The sequence below is a fragment of the Anabas testudineus genome, chromosome 12, assembly GCF_900324465.2.
Source record: "Anabas testudineus chromosome 12, fAnaTes1.2, whole genome shotgun sequence".
Lineage (NCBI taxonomy): Eukaryota > Metazoa > Chordata > Actinopteri > Anabantiformes > Anabantidae > Anabas > Anabas testudineus.
In genome coordinates, this window is record NC_046621.1 from 17,041,084 (window position 1) to 17,066,507 (window position 25,424).

Here is a 25,424-nt window from a genome sequence, read left to right on the forward strand (position 1 = left end):
GCCCCAAGAGAAACAGCCTCTCAAAGGGCTGGATTTATTTACACCTGCACTTTTCCTACTGTGACATGTAAAACTCTGTTGCTTAAAAAAATCCCATTGGGATTCACACACAGAGATGCACTTAGTTTCAATTTTGTCCAGTGAAATCGCTTCAGATAAACTGTCTGAGATGTTGGCTTCTTTAGAGCCCTCCACTTCTTCTTTTGTCTTCCCAGTGACCTCTGTCTCCTTTCCTGTCCCTGCTGTAGTGTGGTCAGCAGTGGGCTAATCTCTGGCTCAGCACCACCTTGGGCTGGCCTCATCTGTCTCTCTCATTAGCAATCCCCCGCCTTCTCTCGTCCTCTCTCCCTCTTTTCCTCCTTCTCCTTCATCTCTATCTCTCTCCCTTCCCTCTGTACTACTCACCAGAGAATCTAACTTCTCTTTTCTCCCACAGTGTGAAGCCGTCTGGGCCTGAGGCCAGCATGTGTGTCTGTGTGTGAGTGCAAAAAAAGAGAAAGCCCGCCTTGGCTGGGTCAGACAGACACACCTCCATAATCATTGCAACCACCCAGCTGCTGCATCACACTTTGATATCATTGCTGTAACCTTTACGTGTCATTATCATAACCTTTTTACATAGCTGTCATTTCCACCACCAGTTACACGCAAGCTGAGGTCTGGGTAATGCACCGTCAGCTTTTATAGTGCTGAAGGGCATGTTTAAACCATAGTGGTAGTTGTTCTCACCTTGCTTTATTTATGTTGGCTGCAGCTATATCAGACCTGTTGTAAAAGTGCAGGTGGGGTATAGTTGGCTAGTCTGCCAGTAAAAAGAATAATTGCAGTTAATTATTATTTTATTTTGTTATTTGTTTCATTATTTGTGTTATTCAACATAATTGTACTCAAAATATTTCTACCATAATTGTACATACACCAATCAGCCAAAACATTTAAACTACCTGGTGATTTAATGTTGTGGTGGACAGGGCTCAGCATGGGAAACCCGTAATGCTGTTATGCAATGATCGACGTGTGTCAGAATGAATATCACAGTGCATCACAGTTTGCTGTGTGCAGCTGCGTAGCTGCAGACCTGTCAAAAGTTAGATTTAAGTGTTCATCTAGAAAAAAAAAACAATAAAATAAAACTAGTCAAATATTATCCTATCTGTAGTAAATTACAATAGTCCAATCTGGAAGTAACAGTTCTTGAGATTTCTTTTATATATGAAGTAAAGGAGATATCCTGGTTAAAGAGAACTCTGAGATTTCTCATAGTGTTACTTGAGGCCAATACTAAGTCATCCAGGGTAATAATGAGATTAGACATAGTGTCTCTGAATTTAGGAGAAGGAAATTGGAGGACAACCAGGCCTTAATGTCTTTTAAGCATGCTTGAAGTTTGATTCATTGATTAGTTTCTTCTGCTTTCTTAGATAAATATAGATGGATTTCATCCGCATAGAAAATTTCCTAATAATATTGCCTAAGAGGGACATACATAGAGTGAAAAAAATCGGTCCAAGCACAGAACCCTGTGGAACTCCGTAACTAACTTTTGTGTGCATGGAAGATTCATCATTAACATGTACAAACTGGAATCTATCTGATAGATATGATTTAAACCAGCCCAGTGCTGTTTCTTTAACCCCAATGACATGTTCCAGTCTGTGTAATAGAATGTTGCGATCTACAGTGTTGAATGCAGCACTAAGATCTAACAAAATTAGTATAGAGAGAAGTACATTGTCTGATGCCAGAACATCGTTAGTGACCCTTACCAGTGCAATTCTGTACTATGATGTACTCTAAATCCTGACTAGAAATTTTCATTCAAGTTATTCCTGTGCAGGTGGTTACATAATTGCTTAGAAACTTAGAAATCTTTTCAAAAATTTTAGAGATAAAGGGCAGGTTATTGGTCTATAATTTGCTAAAACCCATGAGTCCAAATGAGGCTTTTTGAGCAGAGGTTTGATTACAGCAACCTTAAAAGCCTGTGGTATGTATCCTGTTTGTAAAGATAGATTGAGCTGTTCTAATATGGACGTGCTGATCAAAGGTAACACATCTAGAAGCAGTCTAGTCGGGATGGGTTCTAAGACACATGTTGACGGTTTAGATAAATAAATTACTGAAATTAATTCAGAATTATCTACGGGGAGGAAGCAGTCTAAGTACGGGTGTGGTCTTACAAATAAATCTAGAGCTATTGTGCATACGAGACCATCCGTGCCATATGCAGGGAGGATCTGATCAGTTTTTTCTCTAACAGAAATTCATGAAATCGTTGTTGATTTAAGTTTGAGTTAAGGGGATACTATGCTCAACAGAGTTATGACTCTTTGTCAGCCTGGCTACAGTGCTGAAAGGAAACCTGGGGTTGTTCTTATTTGGAAGGCTTTTTTATTCTTTCTTTTATTCTTTCCAGGCTAGGCAAGATTAATCTAAATTAGTGGAGCACTACCTTGTTTGCAGGTTATGTGATGTCTGCTTTAAGCTATGGATTTGTGAATTGTACCATGGAGCTAGCTTCCTCTAGCTTTCAAAATCACAATGGTTTCAACTTGTAATTGGTTGTATGGTAGTTGGAATATGGAAAGAAATTCCCAGGGACATGCTTCTCTTTTTCCAAAAAGAATGAAAGAGTAGTGTGATGGGTGATTGCATTGAGTTGCTGATGCTTATGCAGTGATGGCCAGCACAGATGTGACATAACTACTTCAGCTGACTGATAACAGTCTACAACTCTACAGCCAAGGTAGTGTAGTAGCTAGCTTCCTAGCTGTTGGAGACCAAAAGAGTTAAAGTGCTGGCATGAGCAAAGTTACTTGACTTCGTCATCTTGGTACCATGAATGTCTACAAATTTTCACAGCTGCCCTCGCAGTAGGTGGTTGCTGTATTTCAGTCGGAACCAAGGTGATTGACTGAGCGACCTACTGATGTTGCAATAGATACTGTGTTAAACTGAAATCTGATTTTATGAGCCGGAAAGATAAAGCAAAGGGAAATGTCAAAGTGACTAACGTAATAAGTTGATATTCTAAACAAGTATAAACACTTCTGCAGTAAGATATTTTTGACAACACATCTTCTGGTAGCTCACATTTTACTGTGTCCCTAAAGGTGAGAAAATACTTTGTTTGTACAATGTCGCCATAAATGATAGAAATTGCAGCAGAGCAGTTTCCTTCTCAGTTCAATCAGTTTAATTCATTCCGCACTGTGCAAACTGTGGGTTTGTGCTGTACTTTGGTAGTCCCTGGTTGTAAATCAGGCTTGAAACTTACCATCTCTTATATGTGGTCTTCAGCACGATCAAAAGGGAAATGGGACACGCTATGATTGTTGACAGCCAGCGAGTCCAGTAGCTAGTCAATCAGTGGTTGATTTTACCCAGAGGAGAATCACTTAAAACTTGGATGCTATGTTGAACCATCTTAGGGAGTGTTATGTGGAGTTCTCTTACAACCCATGAGCTAGCACAATGACTTCACATAATATATTATGTCAGTTTGTGTCTCGACGTCTCTCGATGGTACTGTTTGAAGAGTCCAGCGATTTCCTGTGGGAGAGAAAATGGCTGCTGTGTGAAGTTAATATCAGTGCAGTAGTGAAGCAGGCCATCTTCCAGCTTGAGGGCAATATTCTATCCCCTGGTTGAAGTGTCTGTAGACCAACTACAGAGGCATCAAAGTAAAGTTAGCCGGCGTTGCAAAAACTGGCATTCACTTTTTGTAAAGGTTTTTTTCCCCATCAACCCTCTGTGTAATCCAAAACGCTGGGATTTAATTGAAGTAGCACGGTAGCTCCTTGTGTTAACCAAAGCTGGTGTGAGGAAGCCTTTTTAAGTATGATTTGCCTGGAGGCTTCTGGTCTTGGAAGAGAACAAGTGGGCGTTCATTTGTTCATCAAGCTTTGTTATACAGGGTTTTTTTTTTTTTAACTCACCAAAGGAAAAGCGCATTGAACTTAAGATCTTCAACACAATTAAGAAGCCTCACCCCTTTTAAACTCACAACGAGACTAATTGTGTGTGTGTTTGTGTGTGTTTGTGTGTGTGTGTGTGTGTGTGTGTGAGAGAGAGAGAGAGGTAGAGAGAGAGTGTAGTGTGTGCATGTTTTTCTTGCACACGTTTGTCTGGCTGGGTGTAAGTTTGTAGGAGGCTGTGTTAAGCAACACTGCTGAAGTCAGACTTGTAAATTGAAGTCACTAAAGTCGTTTTGTCTAGTGTTGAACATACTTAAGGTGTTTGCTCAGTAGGTGATACAGTAGGTAAATATCCATTAAAATATATATCTCATAGGTGTCTCTTTTAAAGTTGAAGGTGTTCATTTTTCCTCTCACAGAAAAGTTTGACCTACCTCAGGGATACTTTAATTTTCAGTACTTTATTTTGGAACTGTCTTGAATACAGCTTTGCCACCCAATTTCTCCCTTAATTTTTTTCCTCCTTTCCTGTCTTTCTCCTTTTTGCATGCTGTCTTTGTTCTGTCAGGAACAAAGGCAGGTGTACAACCCGCCCTCAAAAATATGCAACAGTGAACAAAAGAAAATGGTCCTTCCATCCTATCACTGTGGAGACATACCAACAATGCCAGAACAGTTATTTCACCACAGTGCCTGTAGTCAATTCCTCATTTAATATTGCCAGCAATAAATCACTGCAGTAATATCTCCTCATTTGATTTGGGGGGTATCTGATTATGCCTTATTGCGGAGTCATTTGAGCTGAGCTAAATTATTAATCACCATGAGCCTATTGTTTTTCTATTTTTTCCCCACCTCCCACCACCCATTTTGTGTTAATTGAAATCATTCAACCCTGGAGAGTGACAGCATGGTTTGTATGCATTATGGGATTCACTGCAGGCTATCATAGAGCACCTGTATGTTAAATTCAGCTGAACTTTTTAGCCCATTCAGCAGCAACACTCTAGCAATGCTTACTGTACGCTCACCAGTTTGGTTTACACTGAAATGTCAACAACTGTCACATGGATTGGCATGATATTTAGTCTAGGCATTTATGGTCACCAGAGGATAGTACCTGCTGACTTACCTGGTCCTCCGACCTTTCCCATGGCGCCACCATGTGGTCAGCATTTAAGGTTTCAAGTTTCAAGTTGCTATAATGTCCACCAATATAATGCTCATTACTTTGATGACCCCTGTAGCCTGTCAAAGTTTTTTCCTAGCCAGTGAAATAACTCAACATCTACAGTGATGCAAAGGTTGCAAAGGTCTTCTCTTATCTTTGGTGATTCTGGTTACATCTAGTGCAAACAACAGGTTGAAATTTTGCTATATCCAAAACCTTTGTGTATGTCAGCCATACTTTGCATTTAGCTGTGGCTAGTGCTTCATCTCTCCAATGTTTGGTTCTTTTACATTGTATTTTCATTTTGTTTCGGAGAAACAAATTCTGATTTATTTTTTTTTCTTCTTCAAATTGGCAATCACCATGAATCAGCTGAAGCCCAAGACTCTGCTCTTTTATTTAAATCTGTGCTTCCACCTGCCAATCCTGACAAGTGTGACAGAACCCCATATTTCAATTCACCATATGCCAGCTACAGCTGCCTGATTCTAGCTGGAGTGTGGATGTGTCCATCATGTTCATAAGTGACTCTTTTCTCTGTTTTACTATCTCTAAGTGCTGGGTTTAATTCTGCTGGACCTGCTCGTGTCTCTAGCAGAAGCCTGAAAATTACTTATGAATATATTTACAGTTAATGCTTGTACTTTAATTACTCACAGTTGATTTAAAATATTTTTTCTGTTATGCACTGCAGGTTTACTTTTTGTGAGCGTGCTGTAATTAGAGATAGAGATGGAATGACACACATCACGTACAAGACTAAAAGAAAGAGGGAGGAAGAATCTCTGTTCCAAGATAGGGAAGCTGTGCTTTTATTTAAAGTGTGTGATTATTGAGAAAGTTGACAGTTACCCTGTCATCAAGATGGACTACCTCGGCACAGATCAACGTGGTTTACACCCCACTGTGTGGCTGTATTTGAAAAGCTGGTGGCCAGTGCACAGGTCGTGGCTAAAACAGGTTATAGCGGGCTTGTGGAAAATGTGATTAGAAATTGAAAAGAAATGTGAATTTTATGCTGACAGCTGGTAGACAAGACCCTTTACACCCTAAATATTAAATTAGCATCTTAAATACAGTCCAGCCTGTGATTGTTCTTCCACTTTTTCATCAGCAGGGTCAGACCTTTGGTTTAAGATGACAATTGAGCAGAGACATCTGTTATTATCTTACCCAAGAGCAGTCACAATCACTGTACCTTTTTTAATAAAGATGGACCCCCTGACCCTCTGCTCACAGATGGTCATCACATCACTGCCTGCTGTCTGCTCAAATCATTGCTCCTGTACTAATTTATGCCTGTAATCTTTAGTTTGCATTGATTTGGCTCAAGACAGAAAATTAAAGCCTGGTGTAAAATAATGTTAGACCAGAAAGAGAGGCGTAGCAGCAGTGCTGCATTGTTACGTAAAGCCTGGGCCGAAGTTCACTTCTAGAGCTTTGTAGGCTTATTATCACTGTGGCTTCTTGCAGTGCCTCTCCGCAGTTTCCTTGGCCTTCAGCTCTCTTCTCCTCATCTCCTGATCTCCACTCTGCTACCACAGTACGCCTTTGTCTACTTGTCCAACTCTTTTGGCTCAGAGTTCCCACTTCCTTTTTTCTTTCTTTCACTATGTCCAACTTTAACTTGTGCACTCTTTTACTGCAGATTTCTTCCATCCCTATCCTGCTTATCCTCTGTTGGAACTGCTTATCCCTTTGTGGCCTATCTCAACACTGTGTATTTGTGTGCATGTGTGCACAGTAATGCAGCTACTGTACACCATTGCTGGTAGTTCTCATCTCCCCACGTACTCTGCATCTCAATCTCTCACAAAGACCTGGAAAAACACACTCTCACACCTGTCCTCCTATGCCTTGTGGCAGGGCAGTGGTGTACTGTAACATACTGTAGAATATGTGTGTGTGTGAGTGACTGCAGCTGCTTTTGGCCATCCAGGCTGCCTCCTCGTTTTCAGCTTCATTTCCCCCCCTAATGAAGATTCAGAGGCAACGCAGCTACTGGCACAGAGCGGGAGAGGAAAGGAGAGGAGGGGATTGATGAGGAAGAAACAATAGAGGAGGACGTAAGGAGGGTGGAAAGAGAAGAGAGGGAGAAAGGAGAATCAGAGGGAGAAGATGGAGGGAAAGAGAAGAGGAAGTGTCGAGATGCAGGGAGAGGAAAGTATGGCAGAAGAAAAAAGAGAAGGAGAAGAGGAGGAAGAAAGGAGTGGGGATGGATAGACAAGAGAGGACAGATACCACATAAAAGAAGAGGAAAGGGTGATGAGTATTGAGATAAAGATGACTAGAAAGAAAATAGCCTTCTCTCTTTCTCTCTCCCTCTCTCTCCTAATTAGCTCCCTGGCTGTGATGAATGGCACAGCACTTAGGACCCAATCAGCGAGCCGACCTTGTCATGTGTGTTGATGGGGTTGGGTTGACTCTACACCCCCCTCCCACCTCTGTCCCTCTCTTACCTATTGTACCACCTCCTGTGGAAGCAGATGCTGCTAATATCTGTGCTGTGTGTGTGTGTGTGCGTGTGTGTGTGAGAGAGAGAGAGAGAGAGAGAGCACTTTGTCCACCACTACACAATGGTGTAAACACCCACCTGCCTTCCTACAGTATGTAATGAATTTTCTGTTGTAAAATTAGCACCAGCTTGTTGTTGACACTGTCATATAAGATCTGCCATTATTTGCATCTCAGCTGCCTTAAATGTAAAGTCAGTCATTCCAAGACCATTAAAATGTTCTTCCTTTTTTTTTTTTTTAAAGACCAGATTTTCTCAACTGAGAAAACTGCTGTTTTTTCAAATTACTTTTCCACCGTTGTTTTTCCATTAGGGAATAGGGTAGTTTGATATGTTTGACCTGTTTTAATGTTAAAAAGACCTGAAATTTTATTGTGTGTAATTAGAAAATTGGGAATGCTGCAAAGTCAAATGGTTTTTGAGAAGAAAAGATTTTCTCTCATCATCTACCGCGTGTCACCAGAACAAACTTTGCCTTATAGATGGGTCATTGCCTGGACACCCCCCATTAAGAATTATTTCACCATGGTACAGGTGATCACCCAGAACTTTGTCTTGATTTGCAGTGCCCCTTCACTTTAAGTGGACAAGTGTACCCAAAACATGCCAGCAAATGTCCCCTACAGCATAATATGGCCACACGATCCCCTGACTATACTATAAAGCTCAAGGGCTTATAGGACAAACCCTCAAGCTTCAGGGTTTGTCCTATATTTTATCACCTGCATGTATTTTATAGGGGAAGAAAAGGGAATATTCTTCTCAGCACTTCTTAAAATTGTGGTCTTATGTTTGCTTAAACATTTACCTTGTCAGTTGATTGATTATGAACCATCAATGTGCCTCATCATCAAATGCACTGGTAAGTTACCACTGTAGTCTGTCCACCTATAAAATGACATTGCAAAGCGGGATTGTTAACAGAACGTAGTTCACATGCACCAGACATTAATTTTTCCCTTCCATTTAGGGAATTTAGACACTCATATAAAATGATGGATGGTAAATGTTGTGATTTTGGACAAAGGCCAAAGATGTTCAGACTTGTGTAACTATTATCGACATTTACATTGCAACTGACTAAACTAAATCTGCTGTTGAGGACTGTGTGATACAATAAAAAGCTCCTGAAAATGGGAGCTCAGGTTATGGTCTGATTTTTATTTATTTATTCATTTAATTTTACCTTTTGGTTGTGATCTTGCAATGCAAGAACAATGGAGACAAAAAGCAATTAGTCATGATCTGTGTTTCACATATGTTGTATCTCTTCTCACTTGTAGAGCAGCAAGAATTGGCGGGCTGCAGTAGATCTGACGGGCCGGCTGCTAACAGCCCACGGCCAGGGATATGGAAAGGCTGGTCAGCCAACCTCCCACACCACTGACTCACTGCAGGTAGGATGCCGGTGACTTTCTCTTCATCTATCCATTGTCAGGTTTGCCCTTGAGGAGATGGTTTAGGAAGTGTGTTTATCATAAATAAGTGTATTCAGTGCAGTGCACATAGGAACATGCAGTCTGAAGCAGTCCTGCAGGACTGATCCAGCTACCTCTGAACAAACCTGTTTATGGATTGGTCTGCTGAGTTTAAGGGCTGGTCTATAGGCTGCTATTAGCATTCTCTGTCTTGTGTGATGTTTCAGTGTATTCATGAATCAGTTGGCTCCCATTATACACTTGCACAATATGTTTCCAACATAACTATCTTTAGTATAAGAAAGGACAGTCCAACATATTTTCAGATGTGTTTTTTGTTATTTGTACTACAGATATACAGTGGCAATTAAATGTATGTGAACCTTTTGGAATTTTATGGTTTTCTGCATTAATTTGTCATAAAATGTGAGTTTTGTTTTTCTGAATCCGTTCTGTTGTGTGTTTTGGGTCATAGTTCTGTTGCATCACCCACCTTCTACAGAGTTTCAGCTGACGTACATAGTTCAATATAGTTTAATAAGTCCACAAAACATTTTGCCAATACTGATGTGGAGTGTCAGAGATATGGTTCACATAAGCATAATTGTCTTGTGCAGAGCAAACTCAAAAAGTTAAGAGTGTTTTTGGTCAGTCGAAACAGCTCTAGTCCACACCCTTTAAATAACTTTCCTAAGTTATGCTCACACCTGACTCAATTAGCTTTTTTGAGGTCATTATTTCAAGGGTTCTCATACCTTATCCACTCGCACTGTGAGATTTTTATGGTTGTTCTCAATAAAGACAAGAAAGATCATAATTTCTTTTGTGTTATTATTTTAGGCACATTGTATTTGTTAATACAATTGACTTAGATGAAGGATCAGATCACATTTTATGACAAATTAGAAAACCATGAAATCCCAAAAGGTTCACATACTTATTCTTGCCACTGTATGAATACATTGTATAAAGGGGCCATGTTGTTGGTTATTACTATGTATTGGTGTTTTTCATGTCCTTACTCATCATGTTGTCACTTTAAAGTCCAGGTTTTGAATGTCTTATGTCTGATCTTTTTATTAAGCATTAATGCAATCAATAATTAGTTCTTTTCTCTCTTCAGTCACTTGGCAGAACTGTAGCCATCAAGTCAACAGTACTGTATATCCATCTTAGCTAAATCATGTCTGTTGGGCAAAGTTACCTTTTACTACCCACTGTTGTGGTCACTGTTCTATTATACAGAACTTTCACTGAGTGGGAATTTATGTTTATAGATTAGATGCACAGTACATATAGATATTCCTCTTCTCTTTGTAATAAAGAAAATGTTGCCAGATAAAGAAATAAGGGCCTAAATGACTGTGTAATAACTACAGTATATAGTACACTGTATTCACTGTATTATATGCCTCTTGTCCAGTGTCCAGATTCAGAGAGTTATATACCTCAGTGGGGCTCAAAAAGTTATGTACTACTAACAGTCAGAAATAGCAAGACTAGACATTTTATAAATGAGAAAACAATTATATAAATGCTATCACTGCAAAATCTTATTACATATTTGTAACCTGTTATTACATAATAAGCTCATAGCACAATAATTGCAGATTTTTTATCTTAGTGCTAATAATTTGGAAATTATCTTTTTATTGTTTACCTTAAAGTCTAAACACATACAAACACACATGCATAGTGTATACACATAGAGTCTATGGATTGCCAGAGGGTAGTGCAGCTGTGACCAGAACCTCATAAATGTTTTATACATTTTGCAAACACAGAGAGATTTGTTTGTGTGTGTTCCAGCTCTGGTTTGTGCGTCTGGCCCTTCTCACCAAGCTAAACCTCTTCCAAAATGCTGAGCTGGAGTTTGAACCCTTTGGCAACCTGGATCAACCAGACCTCTACTATGAGTACTACCCAACTGTTTACCCTGGGAGGAGAGGTATATGCACGCACACACACACACACACACACACACTCGTATAAAACCATGCCATCATGCGTCCTTTTCGGTCATTATTGACCTTTGTGTAGGAGGCACATTTTCAGTATTGATCACAAATCTTTTTATGCAAACTATTGTGTTGTAAAGTTGTGCATTGTTTGATATCTCTTTTTAAATTCACATGTGAAAAAAGCTGTTCTTTCTCTTGGAGAGGCGACTGAAGGTTGAATAGTCATATTCATGATAGTGCTGAAAAGCTGCTCTGAAACTCTTATCTGTGAGTTTTGAATATGTTATTAGCCTGCTCTCTGAAAGGATTTTGCATTTTACCCACGTTTTTTAGGATACACAAGCATACCACCACTGTCCTATTAAATATTCAAAGGAAAGTTTCTGCCAGGAGCTTGATATTAGACTGTATCGTCGAGAGGCTCCAACAACTCCACTTGTCTCCAGCAGTTCTTTGGTTTTGTTTTTCCTCTTTTTACGCTGCATGAATTGCTCTCTAATGTATTCCCATTACTTGGGATCTACTTCGCCCCTCGGGCTACCACAGTGAAGGCAGTAGTAGAGGCACAGTTTCATGCACGCACACACTTGTACAAAACAAACCCAACTTGAAGCTGCACTGCACAGTCTTCTTAAGAGAACACCGATTGACTTTCCATTGCTCAATATTAAACTCTTTGTGCACTGCTGGGTGCTCAGAGACAAATTGGCATGAGTTGTGTAGCCTAGCATCAGAAGTCGAACATCTCTGCGACCAAGCGCTTGTATCGACTACCTGTTACCCATGATTGCACTCTTTGACCACCTTAAGAGACGGTTGCCTACGTGTTGCTCTCCCAAGAATTAGGATCGACTGAGCACTCAAGAAACAATCAATGTTTGTCAGTTATTCATTTGTTTGCCAAATGAAAAGTTGAATCCATTTATGAATTTAAAAATGTTTCACGTACAGATCTATAAATGAAGATCAGTTTTTATTGTTTCCCCTCAAAACCATAACAGATTTACCAAATTTCCATGCCCGTCAATCATTTGCAGCAACGATTTTTGTTTTTAGTTTGGAACCTGCACTTTTAAACAAAGAGAATGCTAAATCCCTTACATTTAAACTTTGTTTTACCCTGATTTTTACCCGCTAAGCTGGTCATATGCTAGGAATGCTAATAGCTAGTTGTTGAACACAGTCAAGAAATATACTATGTGTACCATCAACACCTTTATTACTGCCTTTGAACGCCAGCAGAGGAGGATTATCTACAATTGGGTGGTGCTACATAGCTAATATGACAGTTTCCTGTGTGTGCTTGAGTCACAGTAAGTAAATCCACTGATGGAGGCAGTTCAGTTCAGATCAGCTGCTTTTGCTCCAGAAACTCACAAAACCTCTGGTCTGGTCACAGCGTGTGTTTACTGTAGATGTAGCTACTGATGTCTGTGTAATGTTGTGGATCATGGGTTGTTTGGCTTCTCAGTTTATCCAATGCTTAACTCTAATGGACACTATAAAGTACCATAAAAAGTCTTAATTTTAAGCTGATGAAACTTGCTGACACCCAAGAGAAACTAAATAAAGATTAAGGCCTGGTGAGAGGACTGTCCAGTCAGCATGAAGATAAAATGATGTAACAGAGGGCAGTAATATGGTCACTGGGGTAAATAGAGAAAAGTATGTATTCTGTGCAATAGATGGGTTAGATAGAAAACAAGCAGATAGATAAGAGAGATAGAAGTAGAGATATGTAGCCTGGCAGAAGCATCACCCAAAGATGGACCAGCTAGCTGGGTTTCAGATCTGATGACAATATCAAAGAGACCCTGATGAAAGCACAGGGACTCACCTGAATATAGGCTCTTCCTCAGGGATCTGTGTGTGCATGTGAGCGTGTATGTGTGAGTCACTGTGAGACAGTGTGAATGATGTAGAAGCAGAGAGAGACAGAGGCATGAGACAGAGAGATGAGTGATGGAGCTGTGCAGCACACACAGAGAGAGATGAGAGGGTTTAATAAGCAGCCATACGTAGCTCAATGCCATCTGTAGGTTCCTGCCTCCAGGGCTGTGTGCAGTCTGTGTGTGGGTGGATGGGTTTATATTCTCATCTCGCGCTCTGTGTCTTTCTGTCTCTCTCCGCCTCTCCTCTCTCCTTTTTTTTCCTCTCTCTCTCTCTCTTTCTCTCTCCTGATATGTCCTCATCCCACCCTGTTTCTTCCCTCACACATCTCCTGCTTTCTTCTTGTCCTCCCTCCATCCTGTCCAGGATCCATGGTGCCGTTCTCCATGCGGCTGCTGCATGCCGAGCTTCCTCAGTACCTGTCCAAGCCCCAGGAGGCTCTGGACCGCCTGCACAGTCTGAAAACCGTCTGCCTTTCCGTTAGTATGCGCACACACACACACATATCAAGCAGAGCCTCTGGATAAACGTAAAGACGTGTATACTCTGTAGCATCCACACAATAAAACCACACATCCACACAAAAGCACATTAGCCATACAAATCCTTAAGCCCACCTGTGTAAACAACCAAATATGGCTGGATTTTAGAGTTATTGAATATGCAGATTCTAACACACGCACACACGCGCACACACACACACACACACACACACACACTAACAAACCTTTAGTACTCCCGGTAAAGCATCTCTCCTCTCTGAAGTTTGAACACACCCCCTCCCCCTCTTTAAACAGATTTTGGAGAACTTAGAGAAGGGCTTGGCTGAGGATGGCAGCATGATCACCCTAACACAGGAGAACAGGCAAGGTATGCCATACACACACACACACAGACACAGACCCACACAGAGACACACACACACACAGACCTGGCCTCACTCCCAGACTGCATCACACTGTGGTTGGAGAGTGAGGTCATGGGCCCCGGTGGGCAATACACACACACACTCACACACACAAGCACTGAGGCAGAGGCACACCTGGCGCAGGACTGCAGCATACCTCGGCCACACATACACACATTCTGGAGCACACAAACACACCAATGCGGTGCTCTAAAAATGTTTAGTACCTCACTGCTATGGTACTTGTACTGAATATTAAATGGTCTCGCCAGACCCTTCACGCCAAGCAGATCAATACAGATCAATCCTCTCCAATCCACTCACATTGGTGCAAGTTGTGCTAGGGAAATTGCCAGGCACCTTCATCTGAAATTCAGGTTTAGGTAGACACACCCCCATACAGCCTGATGTAAGTGAACTCAGTCCTGTGACCTCTAATTTAGCAACTTTTCCAAATGGCTTTATGTAAATTTTGTAAACAATTAGAAGCCATTTAATCAGCAAAATCAGGGTTGGTGAGGTTGAGCCAAATACACCAAGGCTCTTGCTTATAGCTGGAAAAATACAGCCGGGTGACGGACGTACCAATGTATGTGTGAGGGTGCTCCAGCTCTGCAAGTTTCTCCCCCTTTCTAAAAGCAGTGTAATAGCTGTGCCCTCTGTCTCTCCTCTCCCTGCCCACGCAGACAGTCAACAGTCGAGTCAATAACGCAGGGCCTTGCCTTCACACATCAGACCCCTACTGAGTGATTAGCTCTTCTCCCCAACGCGCACACACACATGAACAGACACACATGAGTGCAGCGATGAATACTAATAGGCCTGCACACAAGCGCTTCCACAGGGCACACAGGAAAAGCAGAGTGTGCCGCAGTGTCTTCCTCACCACCTCGCCTTAAAATAAACCCTGGTGTGGAAGGGTGGGAGGGGGAGAGGGAGAGGGGAGGTGTAATGAGAGGCATGGAGGAATTACAGTGTTGGTTAGAACTGGGGAGGGTGGTGGGGCTGGAGGGAATGAGGGTGCGTTAGAGGGACACCCAAAAATGGATAAAAAATAGGAAATCACCCTTAAAGAAATAAACCTGTGTCTCTGTCTGTCTTCTCTCCCTGTTTTTAGCATCTCTTAAGCTTTGGAGGTCTCGCCTGAGCCGGGTCATGTACTCCATGGCCAACTGTCTGCTGCTGATGAAGGTGTGTGCGAGAGTTTGTCAGCTGGTTTATGTGTCACAGTGTGTTGTGTGGATGTGCCCTTGTGTGCGTGTCTGAGTCTGCCCGGATGTGTGTCTGCTTGAGGGAGAGTTTCTGTGTGTGTGTGTGTGTGTGTGTGTGTGTGTGTGTGTGTGTGTGTGTGTGTGTGTGTGTGTGTGTGTGTGTGTGTGTGTGTGTGTGTGTGTGTGTGTGTGTGTGAGCGTCTCAGAGATCTCTGATGCCAGGCTGGTGGAGGATTCACAGTGAAATCCCCCCAGACTGACCACTAATTGGATTCTTGGTCAGTGAGAGAGAGAGCGACAGAGAGAGCGAGTGAGAATGAGAGAGGAGAGGAGAGAGAGGATGGGACGTAGATGTTTGATCACACTGTAGAGAGAACCACAGTGCCATCTACCGGTGAACTACACGTTTTTTCAAACGCTTCAGTTCATTTTCCATTCTAGTGTACAAAACTCCCAAATTTGTACATTTAGTAAAAAATAAATATTAATAAATTAAATAAGAATTAGACTCTCTGTATTTATGTATTATGGACAATTATTATGATTAATATATATATATATATATATATATATATATATATATATATATATATATATATATATATATATATATATATATATATATATATAATTAGAATTATTTTTTTGTTCTTGTAAAAGTCAGAATTCATAGCTCCATCTATGATGGCAACCTGTCCTGGTCTCGAATCATGATACTGCCATTCAAGCCATGGTCTCTTCTGTCCACAGAATGTCATTCCAGTAGCCTTCTACCTTAACCATATGGCTTTCAGCCAACTGTAGATGATCAGCAATGTGTTTTCTGGAGAGTAGTGGCTTCCTTGCAACTCTGCCACACACAACATAGTGTTCAACATTGGGCACGGTGGAGGACTCATGAACATTGATATTGATCACTGCAAGAGAGGCCTTTAGTTCCTGGATATTATCATGGGGTTCCCTGTGACCTCCCGGACAATTACACACTTGCACTTTGTGTGTATTGGTGTGGGAGGTCCGCCACTCCTGTGGGGAGGGTAACAGTGGTGTTGTACATGTCTTCCTGACAGCCTTTCCATCTTGGTGAGCATCAGCAACTCTTCTTCTAAGGTCTTCAGAAATCTCATGTGTTTAAACCATGACTGACTTCCACAAACCTGTGCTGTTAAGATCAGTTATGAGCGTGAGCCCCCACCTGATCATCAACCCATGACTGAAACACCCGAATCTAATTTCCCCTTCAAATGAATGAATAATACTGGATGTTCACATACCTTTGCCACACAAACAATAAGATTGTCCTTAGTCCATGAATAAAGAAGTGTAATGATTTTAGTCACTAACTTGATTGAGTTCCCTTCATCAAATTTAAGGACATGCTGAAGAATTTAATCCTGTTTTAGGTCCTGTTTATGAAAAAATAGAGAAAATTCCAAAGGCTTCGTGCCCGGTGCACACCCTGCCTCTACACACACACACACACACGCGCGCACCTCTCTGACCTCTCTCTATTGCCCTGCTCAGCAGTCCAGTCACCATGTGAACGATGTGTAGCAGTGCAGACTAGAGGTGGGAAGAGGGTCACCTCGCCCCGCTAATACTCCATATGCTTGATTAATGCCCCCTCTCTCCCTTCACTCTTCTTTACCTTGCTTGCCCTCCACCTGTCTGTGCCTCCTACTATTTACTAACTCACTCACTACTAACTTCTGTCTTTACTTCCATCGCCCTCCGTTCTCCACTTTCCTCTCTTTAATCTCTATCTTTCTTTCTCACTCTCTCTCTTTCAGGACTACGTTGTGGCCGTGGAGACCTATCACTCCATCATACAGTATGAACCCCAGCAGAGTGTTCAGCTGCTCAGTGGGATCGGACGCATCTTCTTGCAGGTCTGCACATTACCACATAAATTCATTAGAAGACACTGGTTCTCTGGTCACAGACACAGCTGGGACTGACAGTCGATTCGTTTCTACCAAGCCCGGTCTTCAGCTTCAGTTCTAACTGCTGGTCACTTAAAGACACTCTGTGGAGTTTCTTCGTTCTAAACATGAAAAGTAAATATTGGAAGTGTAGTCAAATCTAAAGTAAATACTGTGTTTGTCACCAAAATACCCTTAGGGTTCGTCGAATGTGGTGAATGCTTATTTTATCCTCATAAAACTTTTTTTTGTTTGTTTCCTGTTTTCTGGTTCATCTAGATTTCCTACATTTAAACCCCCTGTAGATCAGTGGACATTGTGAAACCACAGCCAGAACTGTATGTTACATGCATTGCACATGTTATACATGTACATAACAATTTTTTATTAAAAAAAAAATGTATGAGGCTGAAAACTCACCAGGGTGCTTTTAATATTGTCCATGCAGAAAATGAAGAGTTCAATTCTGGAAGCCTGACTGAAGAAAATCTCTCTTTGCTACTCCACTGTCTCGTAGTATCAGAGATGTATTTATTTAGTCATCATTATTCTCTTTTGTAATGCTCCTGCGTGTGTTCTTTGATGATGCAATGGGTCCGTTGTCCCTGGGAGATCACGAAAGCGAATCGAATTCATTTGCATTCAACCCTTTCACAATAAGACACACACATTAGTACACACCGCGAGTGGTTAATGTGTTGCCGCTGCTTTGTTCTTGGCCAGATTGGAGATGTTAAAACAGCAGAGAGGTACTTCCAGGATGTGGAGAAAGCCTGCCAGATGAAAGGGAGCCAGCCCAGTCACACCATATGCGTGCTGATGAACAGGTAACGTGGGTGTCGTGCACTTGGCACTTCCATACAGTGTGTGTGTGTGTGTGTGTGTGTGTGTGTGTGTCTTACTGCTGTTCAGGATCATTCTTGCCCTAGGGATGCGGGGCTTCCTTTAGAGCTTTTCGCAGGTCTGTGTTTCCTCCTGTTATGAGATTTTAGCATAGGGGGGTCACACCTCGATGGCTCTGGCCTGAGGAGACGTAGAGTATGAGGCAAAGCACAGGTGGCAGAACCCATCTCACTCACACTGAGCTCACTTCATGGCAGATGACTGATATAATGTAGTCATGTAGTCGTTATTTGTAGCATTTAGTTGTTGTTTATTCAGTTTAATACCGGTAGTTTTATTTTAAAAACAACTAAATGCAGAAAGAGGCAACACTCGTGAACAACAAAAATCACCAGAATAATAAAACAGACCTAATTAAATCAGTCACTTAAATGAACCTTTACAGCCCCCACTATGTCATTTGTCTACTCCTGGATACATTTATATCATCAACCATATCAGCATTTAGTTATATACAGTCTATGCTTGGAACCCAGTTGTGCATTGTTGAGTGCCATCTAGTGGTCGATTAGTGCAGTGCAGAAAGTAAGAGTCTGTGTGAAGGTCTTCCCATGTTTAATGGTTTCTCTCTCCTCACTTGACCCAGAAGTCGTACAAGTCATTCATCTTTAGTTCGCCCTGTAGCTTTTATTTCTACCTCTAAGCCAGAGCGAGGACACGCAGACCATCCGTACCTGAGTCACCACAGCTTCATAAGTTGATAAATAACAGAACCAGCTCAGGGATATTCATGTCAAGTTTCAGATTGTATTTGTTTTTGTTCTGTTTCATCATCTAGTTAGAAATAAAGCAACCAAAGGTCTGACTGCTAAATCAAACCATGAACTTGATTCATTCAGATGCAAATATTTTCAATTTGAATCTGCTTTTGCGAGAGGAGAGAAGGAAAAACGTCTTTAACCACAAGCACATTTGAATTATGTCTATCATCATTTCCATTCAGCCACATGTGAGGCTGAAAATGTCAGTGTGAGTAAAAATATAGTTTGGGCTAATAGTCACTGCCTTGGAAAGATTCAAAACCTCACATAATTATTAAATCATATGAAACATTGTCATTCTGATGTAGCTGTTTTATTAATATGCATGCTTTTGGTTGCTACAGTAACACTCACCCTTCCCCTGGTATCTGGAGAGACTGTGGGGAGGACACCCACACTCACCCTGAAATATTACACAGACATCATGAGAAGAATATCAGTAGCTAGAAAGGAACATATCTTCTTACATGTTTTGATAACTAATTATGTTGGTACACCATGGCAACAGCAAAATCCTAAGTTATAAGTGTTCAATATTATTTATGAGATATTATACCTTGTTTTATATGTGTTCCATTGTTTCCTGCTGTGTAAGACCTGAACATATTCACCTATTACTGTCATCGCTACTGTTTGTATATGACGTGTGTGTGTGTGTGTTCCAGGGCGTTCGTCTACCTCAGCCAGAACAACTATGCTGAAGCACATGCATCTTTCATTGAAGTGTTAAAAATTGACCCAAAAAACCCTGTTGTAAGTACAACACAACCACTACGCTGTCATTTTGTATTGGCAAGAATCTGGGGATATGATAAGTATTCCCAGTTCAGGGGTTACAAATCAAAATATATCAGAATTCTTTTTTTAAATCTAATTTCAGGGATTGAAGCTGATTGAAAATAAACAATAAACAAAGTATTGTAGTTTAAAGGATTAGTAGGTGCCATCATAAAAAGCCTTGAAGTGATTGTTCATCTAGTTTTATTATTCAGTAAAACAGATTCATCCAGACAGTTGTGTGACATGGTTTGGTACTCTGCCGGATACAACAGTGCGTTCAGCATCATTTGATGCTGTGTGATGTCCTTGTCTGTTCCTCCCTCCTTCCGTACGTTCCCAGGCTAACAACAATGCAGCAGTGTGCCTGCTGTACCTGGGCCGCTTGAAGGAGTCCCTGGGCCAGCTAGAGGGTCTGGTGCAGCAGGACCCCGCGCTCTACCTCCATGAGAGTGTCCTCTTCAACCTGACCACTATGTACGAGCTGGAGTCGTCCCGCAGCACCCAGAAGAAGCAGGCTCTGCTGGAGGCCGTGGCCTGCCGGGAGGGGGACAGCTTCAACACACAGTGCCTCAAACTAGTCTGAGAGTGGAGGAGGCTCGACTGGGAGAGGACACACACACGTACACACACACACACCACTACTTCCTTCTCCATTTGCCCCTTAGAGCACACATCCTTTCATGCCTGTCTGTGGGGGGTTGCTTCAGTCCCTCTGGAGGGTGACCCAGTAATGATCCTCACATTGTGAGGATCATTACCTGTAAAACTCCTGTGTGTGCAGGAGATGATGTTCATTTTATTTTACAGATTAAAAGAACAGTTTTGGGAACATTTTGAGAAAATGAGCTTTCTTGTTGAGTCAGATGGGAAGATTGAAAACACTGTCGCTTTGTCCACCAGCACCTTTAAAGAAGTAAACACTCTACACTCATCTGACTCCAAGTAAGAACGCTAACAAACATCTTTCCCAAATTGTCAAACTGTTATTTTAATCCTGATTATTTTTATTTAAGAAAGTCCAGTCCACCACAGAGGAGTCATCGGACTTGTTATTTGGAATCTGAAAACGAGAGCTGGCCACGCGCGTGTTCAATGCGCTGCAGCAGCAGTGATTTTAAGGGACTTGCAGGCTCATAATAATGTGATGCTTGACACGGGCATTATCCTTAGCTGGCAGTGAGCTTAAAGACTAATAAATGTCCACCGAGGTCCTGTCAGCACTTCTTCCTCAGCAGACACCTGTAATACTGGATTAACAGTCAAAGACCACTCATACTCCATTTCCACTGCCAGGTTTATTAACTCGTGCAGAGAGAATATAGAAGCCCTTCAGATTGCATTGAATTGTGTCTTCAAAGTGAAAACTAAATCATGGGTAATATTACAAATTGAAAACTGTACATATCAGAGTAGGCAGATGTTTCTTGAAATGATTATAGAACAATATTTGCCTTGGAAAATCTTTTATTGATTTGTCTTGGTTTAGATGATTAATCAGTTATCACAGTTTACATATTGTGTTGATCATATTTATGTATATTAAACAAGGCATATTGTTTTACCTGAAATAAAACTGTTCTTCTGAATCATGTGTCTGAATCAGACCACTAATGATGATACTTGTATTTTGTATTTGTTGAACTTTAATGCTTTTGTTTTTTTATTATAACCCCTTTTGCTTTGATGACATCATAAAGTCACGGTCTGTGTTATCCCAGCATGACCTGACAATGTTCCAGTATCTTCTTGTGATGTGGTTTTCTTTGTTCAGTGATTCCCTGTGAAATGACACTTCTGTCACAGTGCTACTTAATCAGCTGTTCTCTGCTGGATTCCTGACACACGGCAATATTTAGAACCGGTGAACCAGCTTTGAGTCTGGTGTGATCTGAACGTGAGCTTCACTGGATACAACTCGAGGAGCTCTGAGCTTTTCTACAGACGAGTTAGCGCGGTCGGTGCCGCTAATTTGCTCTAGTTGGATTTGTGATGTAGGAACAGTGCTGAGTCTGCAGGACGGTTTTCCAGAATCCAGTGTTTAGATGTTTTCAGCACTGTTCCCTGGGGGGAGAACACACTGAACCTGTTCTATACCAATGTTAAAGATGCCTACAGCTCCGCTGCCCTCCCCCCTCTGAGAAAGTCAGATCTCCATTGCAGGCAGAGCCTGTACTTCACTACAGGCTCGTCAACACCTCCCCCACACGACTCAGCCACCACTCACATGATGTTCATCTCAGCAGATCAGGTGAGGAGAGAGCGGAACAGGCTTCACCCTACAAAGGCTGCAGGGCCAGGCTGCTGAAAGCCTGTGTTCCCCAGTGATGTGGTGTTCTCCAACACATCTTCAACCTCATTCTGCACCTGGAGAGAGTTCCTCTTGGGTGGAAAAAGTCGTGCCTGGTTCTATTGAAAAAGACCCCACGTAGTCTGACTACAGACCAGTGGCTCTGACATCAGATATTATCAAGACTTAATTCTTGAATCTTGAATCAGAAACATTCCTTAATCGTGTCACATGGCAGAAATTCTCATGTTTCTATATCCTCAAACTTTCTGTTCTCTTCTAGGTTTAAATGAAAATGTCACAGATATTTAAAGTGTATGAAGACACACACACATCAGAATTAGCAGCAGTTTTATTGTCAGTTGACCAACATACACACTATCAGGGAACATCACCTTCACACGTCATCGCTACAAAAGACAAAAGAAAATACTGCCCTACACTTTACACTCATTTCACTTTGAAGAGACCGAACGTAGTGAAGAAGTGGAGGTAATAAGGCACTAAAGGTTGTCCAGTGGTGGGTAATAACAGCACATGATATTAATGTATCAAACGTAGAAGTGGAAAGTGTTCTGACAGATGTATAAGCAGCATTTTAGTGTAAATGCAAGAGGTGGAGCTCATCATAACTACTTTATACTGAGTCTGTCTAGTGCTAACTGTAGTTGTCAATGGCAACAAAGTGAAAAGATTTTCCTCTGATTCGTAGTGGAGTATTGGTGGACATTACTGCTACTGACACCATCTTATATGCAACAGCATTTAACTCTGTGCGTGACCTGATCACGATCAGTCATCTTTTATCATCCTTGGTGACTTTCAAACCTGCTCTTATTGGCCAGACACGACCCACGCTCTGCAGCTCAAACGTGTGCGATGCGGCTCGTTCTCAGCATCCCTGCAGAGAGGTGACGTACTTCTGACGGATGTCGAAGTCATCGGCTGGGCGGTTGTACGCCTTCCACACGGGCTCCCCAACGAACAGCCTCATGGCTTTAGTGTAGTTCTGTGGACACAAGCGGCGTAAAGGTCGGATAACGGACTGTGACTTCACTACTGTGGAGTCAGAACAGCAGCAGCAGTGACAACATGTCCCACAGCTGCCACACACAGCGTTGTCTGTGCATTCTTTTAACACACAGTTACATTATATTTGTTCAGTGAAATAAATACTATTTGACAACGCACATGTGCTCCTGCTTTGTCAGTTTGAGCTCCTGGTATTTGTTCTAGTCTTGTGCAAATACACTTTTCTACAGCAGTGGACCAGTTGATCCTCAGGCATCACTTCAGTTCAAAGCAACCTTCACAGCTGCAGCACAACTGGTTGAAACCTCAGCTTTCATTGCTTACTTTACCCCCTGAACTGGTCTTACAATTGTTATATTTGTTAATAATAATAATAATAATAATCATTTAAAGTTGTTTAGCAGATGCAGTCAGACATACGGTCTCATCCAGGGTGAAGCGGTGGTAGATGCCCGCCGGCAGGGTGATCAGGTCTCCTTTGCTCATAGCAATTCTGATCCATCGGTCGTCCTTGTCCCGGACGTCAAAGTAGGCCTGTCCGTCCAGGATGTAGCGGATCTCATCGTCCAGGTGCAGGTGCTCCTCAAAGAACATCTTCAGCTAAGAGGACAGTGAGACACATTTAGACAGCGAGGCCAGTGACTGCAGACCACAGTCATACAGAGGTCATGAGATCACAGTAATGCTCCATAGTTCATAAAGTCTCCTAATGTGTGAGGACACTTCACTTCACGTTCAACACTTTGAGGCATGTTTTTCTAATGAAGCTGCAAAATCTCAGAAGTGATCATTTGTTGGAGGACACGGCTCATTTAGGGCCTCTGGTTACCTTCTCCTCGTAGTTGGGCAGTGTGTCCTTGTGAATAGTGATAATGTCCATGTAGGAGTAGCCTTGTTCTCTGCGGATCTGTTCCAGCTCCGGGTCTGTCTCATAGATATCAGCATTCAGCTGCAGAAACACATCCAATAACTTCATCTGTGGAAAGCAACGGCTACAAAAACCACTTTGTCCTGTACATACAGTCTTATACCTTCTACATGTATTTCAAAATAAAATGTCCACATGTTAGTCCCTGCTGAGGGTGATCGTGTTATCTAACTTCAGTCTGGTCTTACAGAGGCTGTGTGGGTGAATAAAGTGAACACAGATCCCTCATAAACCAAGAGTTCAAGCAGATCAAGTCAGAGTTCGTGTTTGTTCTCAGTCTGACAGCAGCTGGGACGTTAACGTTACCTTCCAGTAAAACACCCCGAGCTTCTTTAGCTGGTCCAGGGACACGGGCTGGTTCGGGTTCAGCCTGTGAGGTGTCCTCTGGTCCTCATCAGAGCTGTCCATGTACCAGGCTGTTATTCCCATCCCGACGCTGCTCAGCTGTTCTCCTGCACTGAGCACACCAACTCACACTTCCGGTAAACAACGATGACGCGTGTTGCCTTCACGGACGCTGGTCAGATGACAACCAGCTCCTTGTGGTAGAGCTTCAACTAAAGGTTTATAACTATGTTCAGCAAGTCTTTCTTTTTTTTTCTTCAAATAAAATAAAGAGTGATCTTTTCTCTTGGGTAATAATATAATAATGAAATGTGTTCTGCATTCTTTAACACCTCATTTTACGTCATAATCATTTAGAAGAGGAGAATTAAAGGCTTTTTTTTTTTTAGATAGATTTGCAATACGTCCTGAAACAAAGAAGGAAAAAGGTGAAACGCTGTAATAATATTGACAGTTATTTTAGCATTCACTCTTCCCTCTCATGAACATTTTTCTGTGATCATGGTGTCGTTTCTGAAGTGTTGTTCTACTTTATGTGTGATCCACTCTCGGATGGAGTCAGTGAAGTGCTGAGAGTCTTCAATGAATACTGCCCCCCGGTGGTCACATTCAGGAACTACCAATGCACAGCTTTTAAGGATCAATCATTATTTATTAGGCTACTACTTCTCAACTACTAGTAGAAATACTCTAATACTACTATAAATACTGTGTTAGATAATGACAGCGGAAGTGTCTGTTGTATTATTGCAGTGCTGACTTGACTTATTGATGATGGCTGGTCTTCAGTGTGCTGGTTTTAAGGTCAGTGCAGACGTCATGTTTATTTTCATCATATTTATGTTCCTGATTTATTTTCCTGTTATACAACAATGGATACTGTATATTAGAGAAGAACACAGACATGATGACATGTTAGGAGATGCATTTAATGCTAATTAAAGAGCTCTAATAGGATACATACCTCTGCATATAGATGTTTATGAGGGTTTGAGATCTGAGACCCACACTGAGCTGCAGCCTGTACACCACTTTCACCCTGAGACGACTGGGATCCGCTCCAGCTCTGTACCTTATTAACTGAAGCTGCAGGAGATCTGCCACTGTGTCAACTCTACCGAGTGCTTCATATAGTGTTTATTCACACTGAGCAAATACAATCCCAGTTATAGTTTGTTTCCATCAGCCTCAGCACTGCTGCTTATATCCTCTGTTAACTGACTGTCTCCATCTCTCTGAGTTCCAGTGATACTTGCTGCTGAGGCTGAACCCACTCTCTGTGGACACAGCCAGCAGGGATCTACTGCAGCACACAGGCTAAACTCTAACAATAGGTCACTGTTGGTACTGTTGTGCATTGTTGGTATCACCACTTTACTGTAGCTTTGATCAAGTATTGTCAGGCTGTAAATGCAGCGCAGCCACCAGAGGGCGCCACACGTCACCATTAGACAGACCCCACACCTGCTGACTTCA

The 25,424-nt window shown here is 41.8% G+C and overlaps 2 protein-coding genes across 4 annotated transcripts in view; one reads left to right on the forward strand and one right to left on the reverse strand.

The window, feature by feature from the left end:
* trappc12 (trafficking protein particle complex 12) overlaps positions 1–20,971 on the forward strand; it is a 30,569-nt gene extending 9,598 nt beyond the window's left edge. For 2 of the 3 annotated variants that reach the window (XM_026354095.1, XM_026354094.1), the window contains exons 4-12: positions 8,887–9,000; positions 10,831–10,969; positions 13,239–13,351; positions 13,670–13,742; positions 14,897–14,970; positions 16,781–16,879; positions 17,636–17,739; positions 19,242–19,329; positions 19,697–19,939. In XM_026354095.1, coding sequence (XP_026209880.1) covers positions 8,887–9,000; positions 10,831–10,969; positions 13,239–13,351; positions 13,670–13,742; positions 14,897–14,970; positions 16,781–16,879; positions 17,636–17,739; positions 19,242–19,329; positions 19,697–19,939 — 1,047 coding nt within the window. Of the gene's footprint in view, positions 1–8,886; positions 9,001–10,830; positions 10,970–13,238; positions 13,352–13,669; positions 13,743–14,896; positions 14,971–16,780; positions 16,880–17,635; positions 17,740–19,241; positions 19,330–19,696 lie in introns of all 3 variants that reach the window. The other variant, XM_026354097.1, reaches the window with a different exon arrangement.
* A 1,012-nt stretch (positions 20,972–21,983) lies between these two features.
* Positions 21,984–24,091, reverse strand: adi1 (acireductone dioxygenase 1). Its single transcript, XM_026354100.1, has 4 exons — positions 23,910–24,091; positions 23,505–23,624; positions 23,096–23,275; positions 21,984–22,652 (listed from the first exon to the last, which is right to left on the reverse strand). Exons 1-4 carry the CDS (start codon positions 24,030–24,032, stop codon positions 22,536–22,538), a joined length of 540 nt encoding a protein of 179 aa, XP_026209885.1. The 5' UTR covers positions 24,033–24,091; the 3' UTR covers positions 21,984–22,535.
* Between the last annotated feature and the right edge of the window lie 1,333 nt (positions 24,092–25,424).

What these genes read in the sequence shown, in the direction of transcription:
- adi1 (XM_026354100.1), bottom strand. Translation starts at nt 24,032, where the DNA reads ATGGGAATAACAGCCTGGTACATGGACAGCTCTGATGAGGACCAGAGG. An exon ending in TCGGGGTGTTTTACTGGAAG is followed by an intron (nt 23,625 to 23,909) that starts GTAACGTTAACG and finishes GTGTTTCTGCAG; the next exon opens with CTGAATGCTGATATCTATGA. An exon ending in GCTTCACCCTGGATGAGACC is followed by an intron (nt 22,653 to 23,095) that starts GTATGTCTGACT and finishes TTGTGTCCACAG; the next exon opens with AACTACACTAAAGCCATGAG.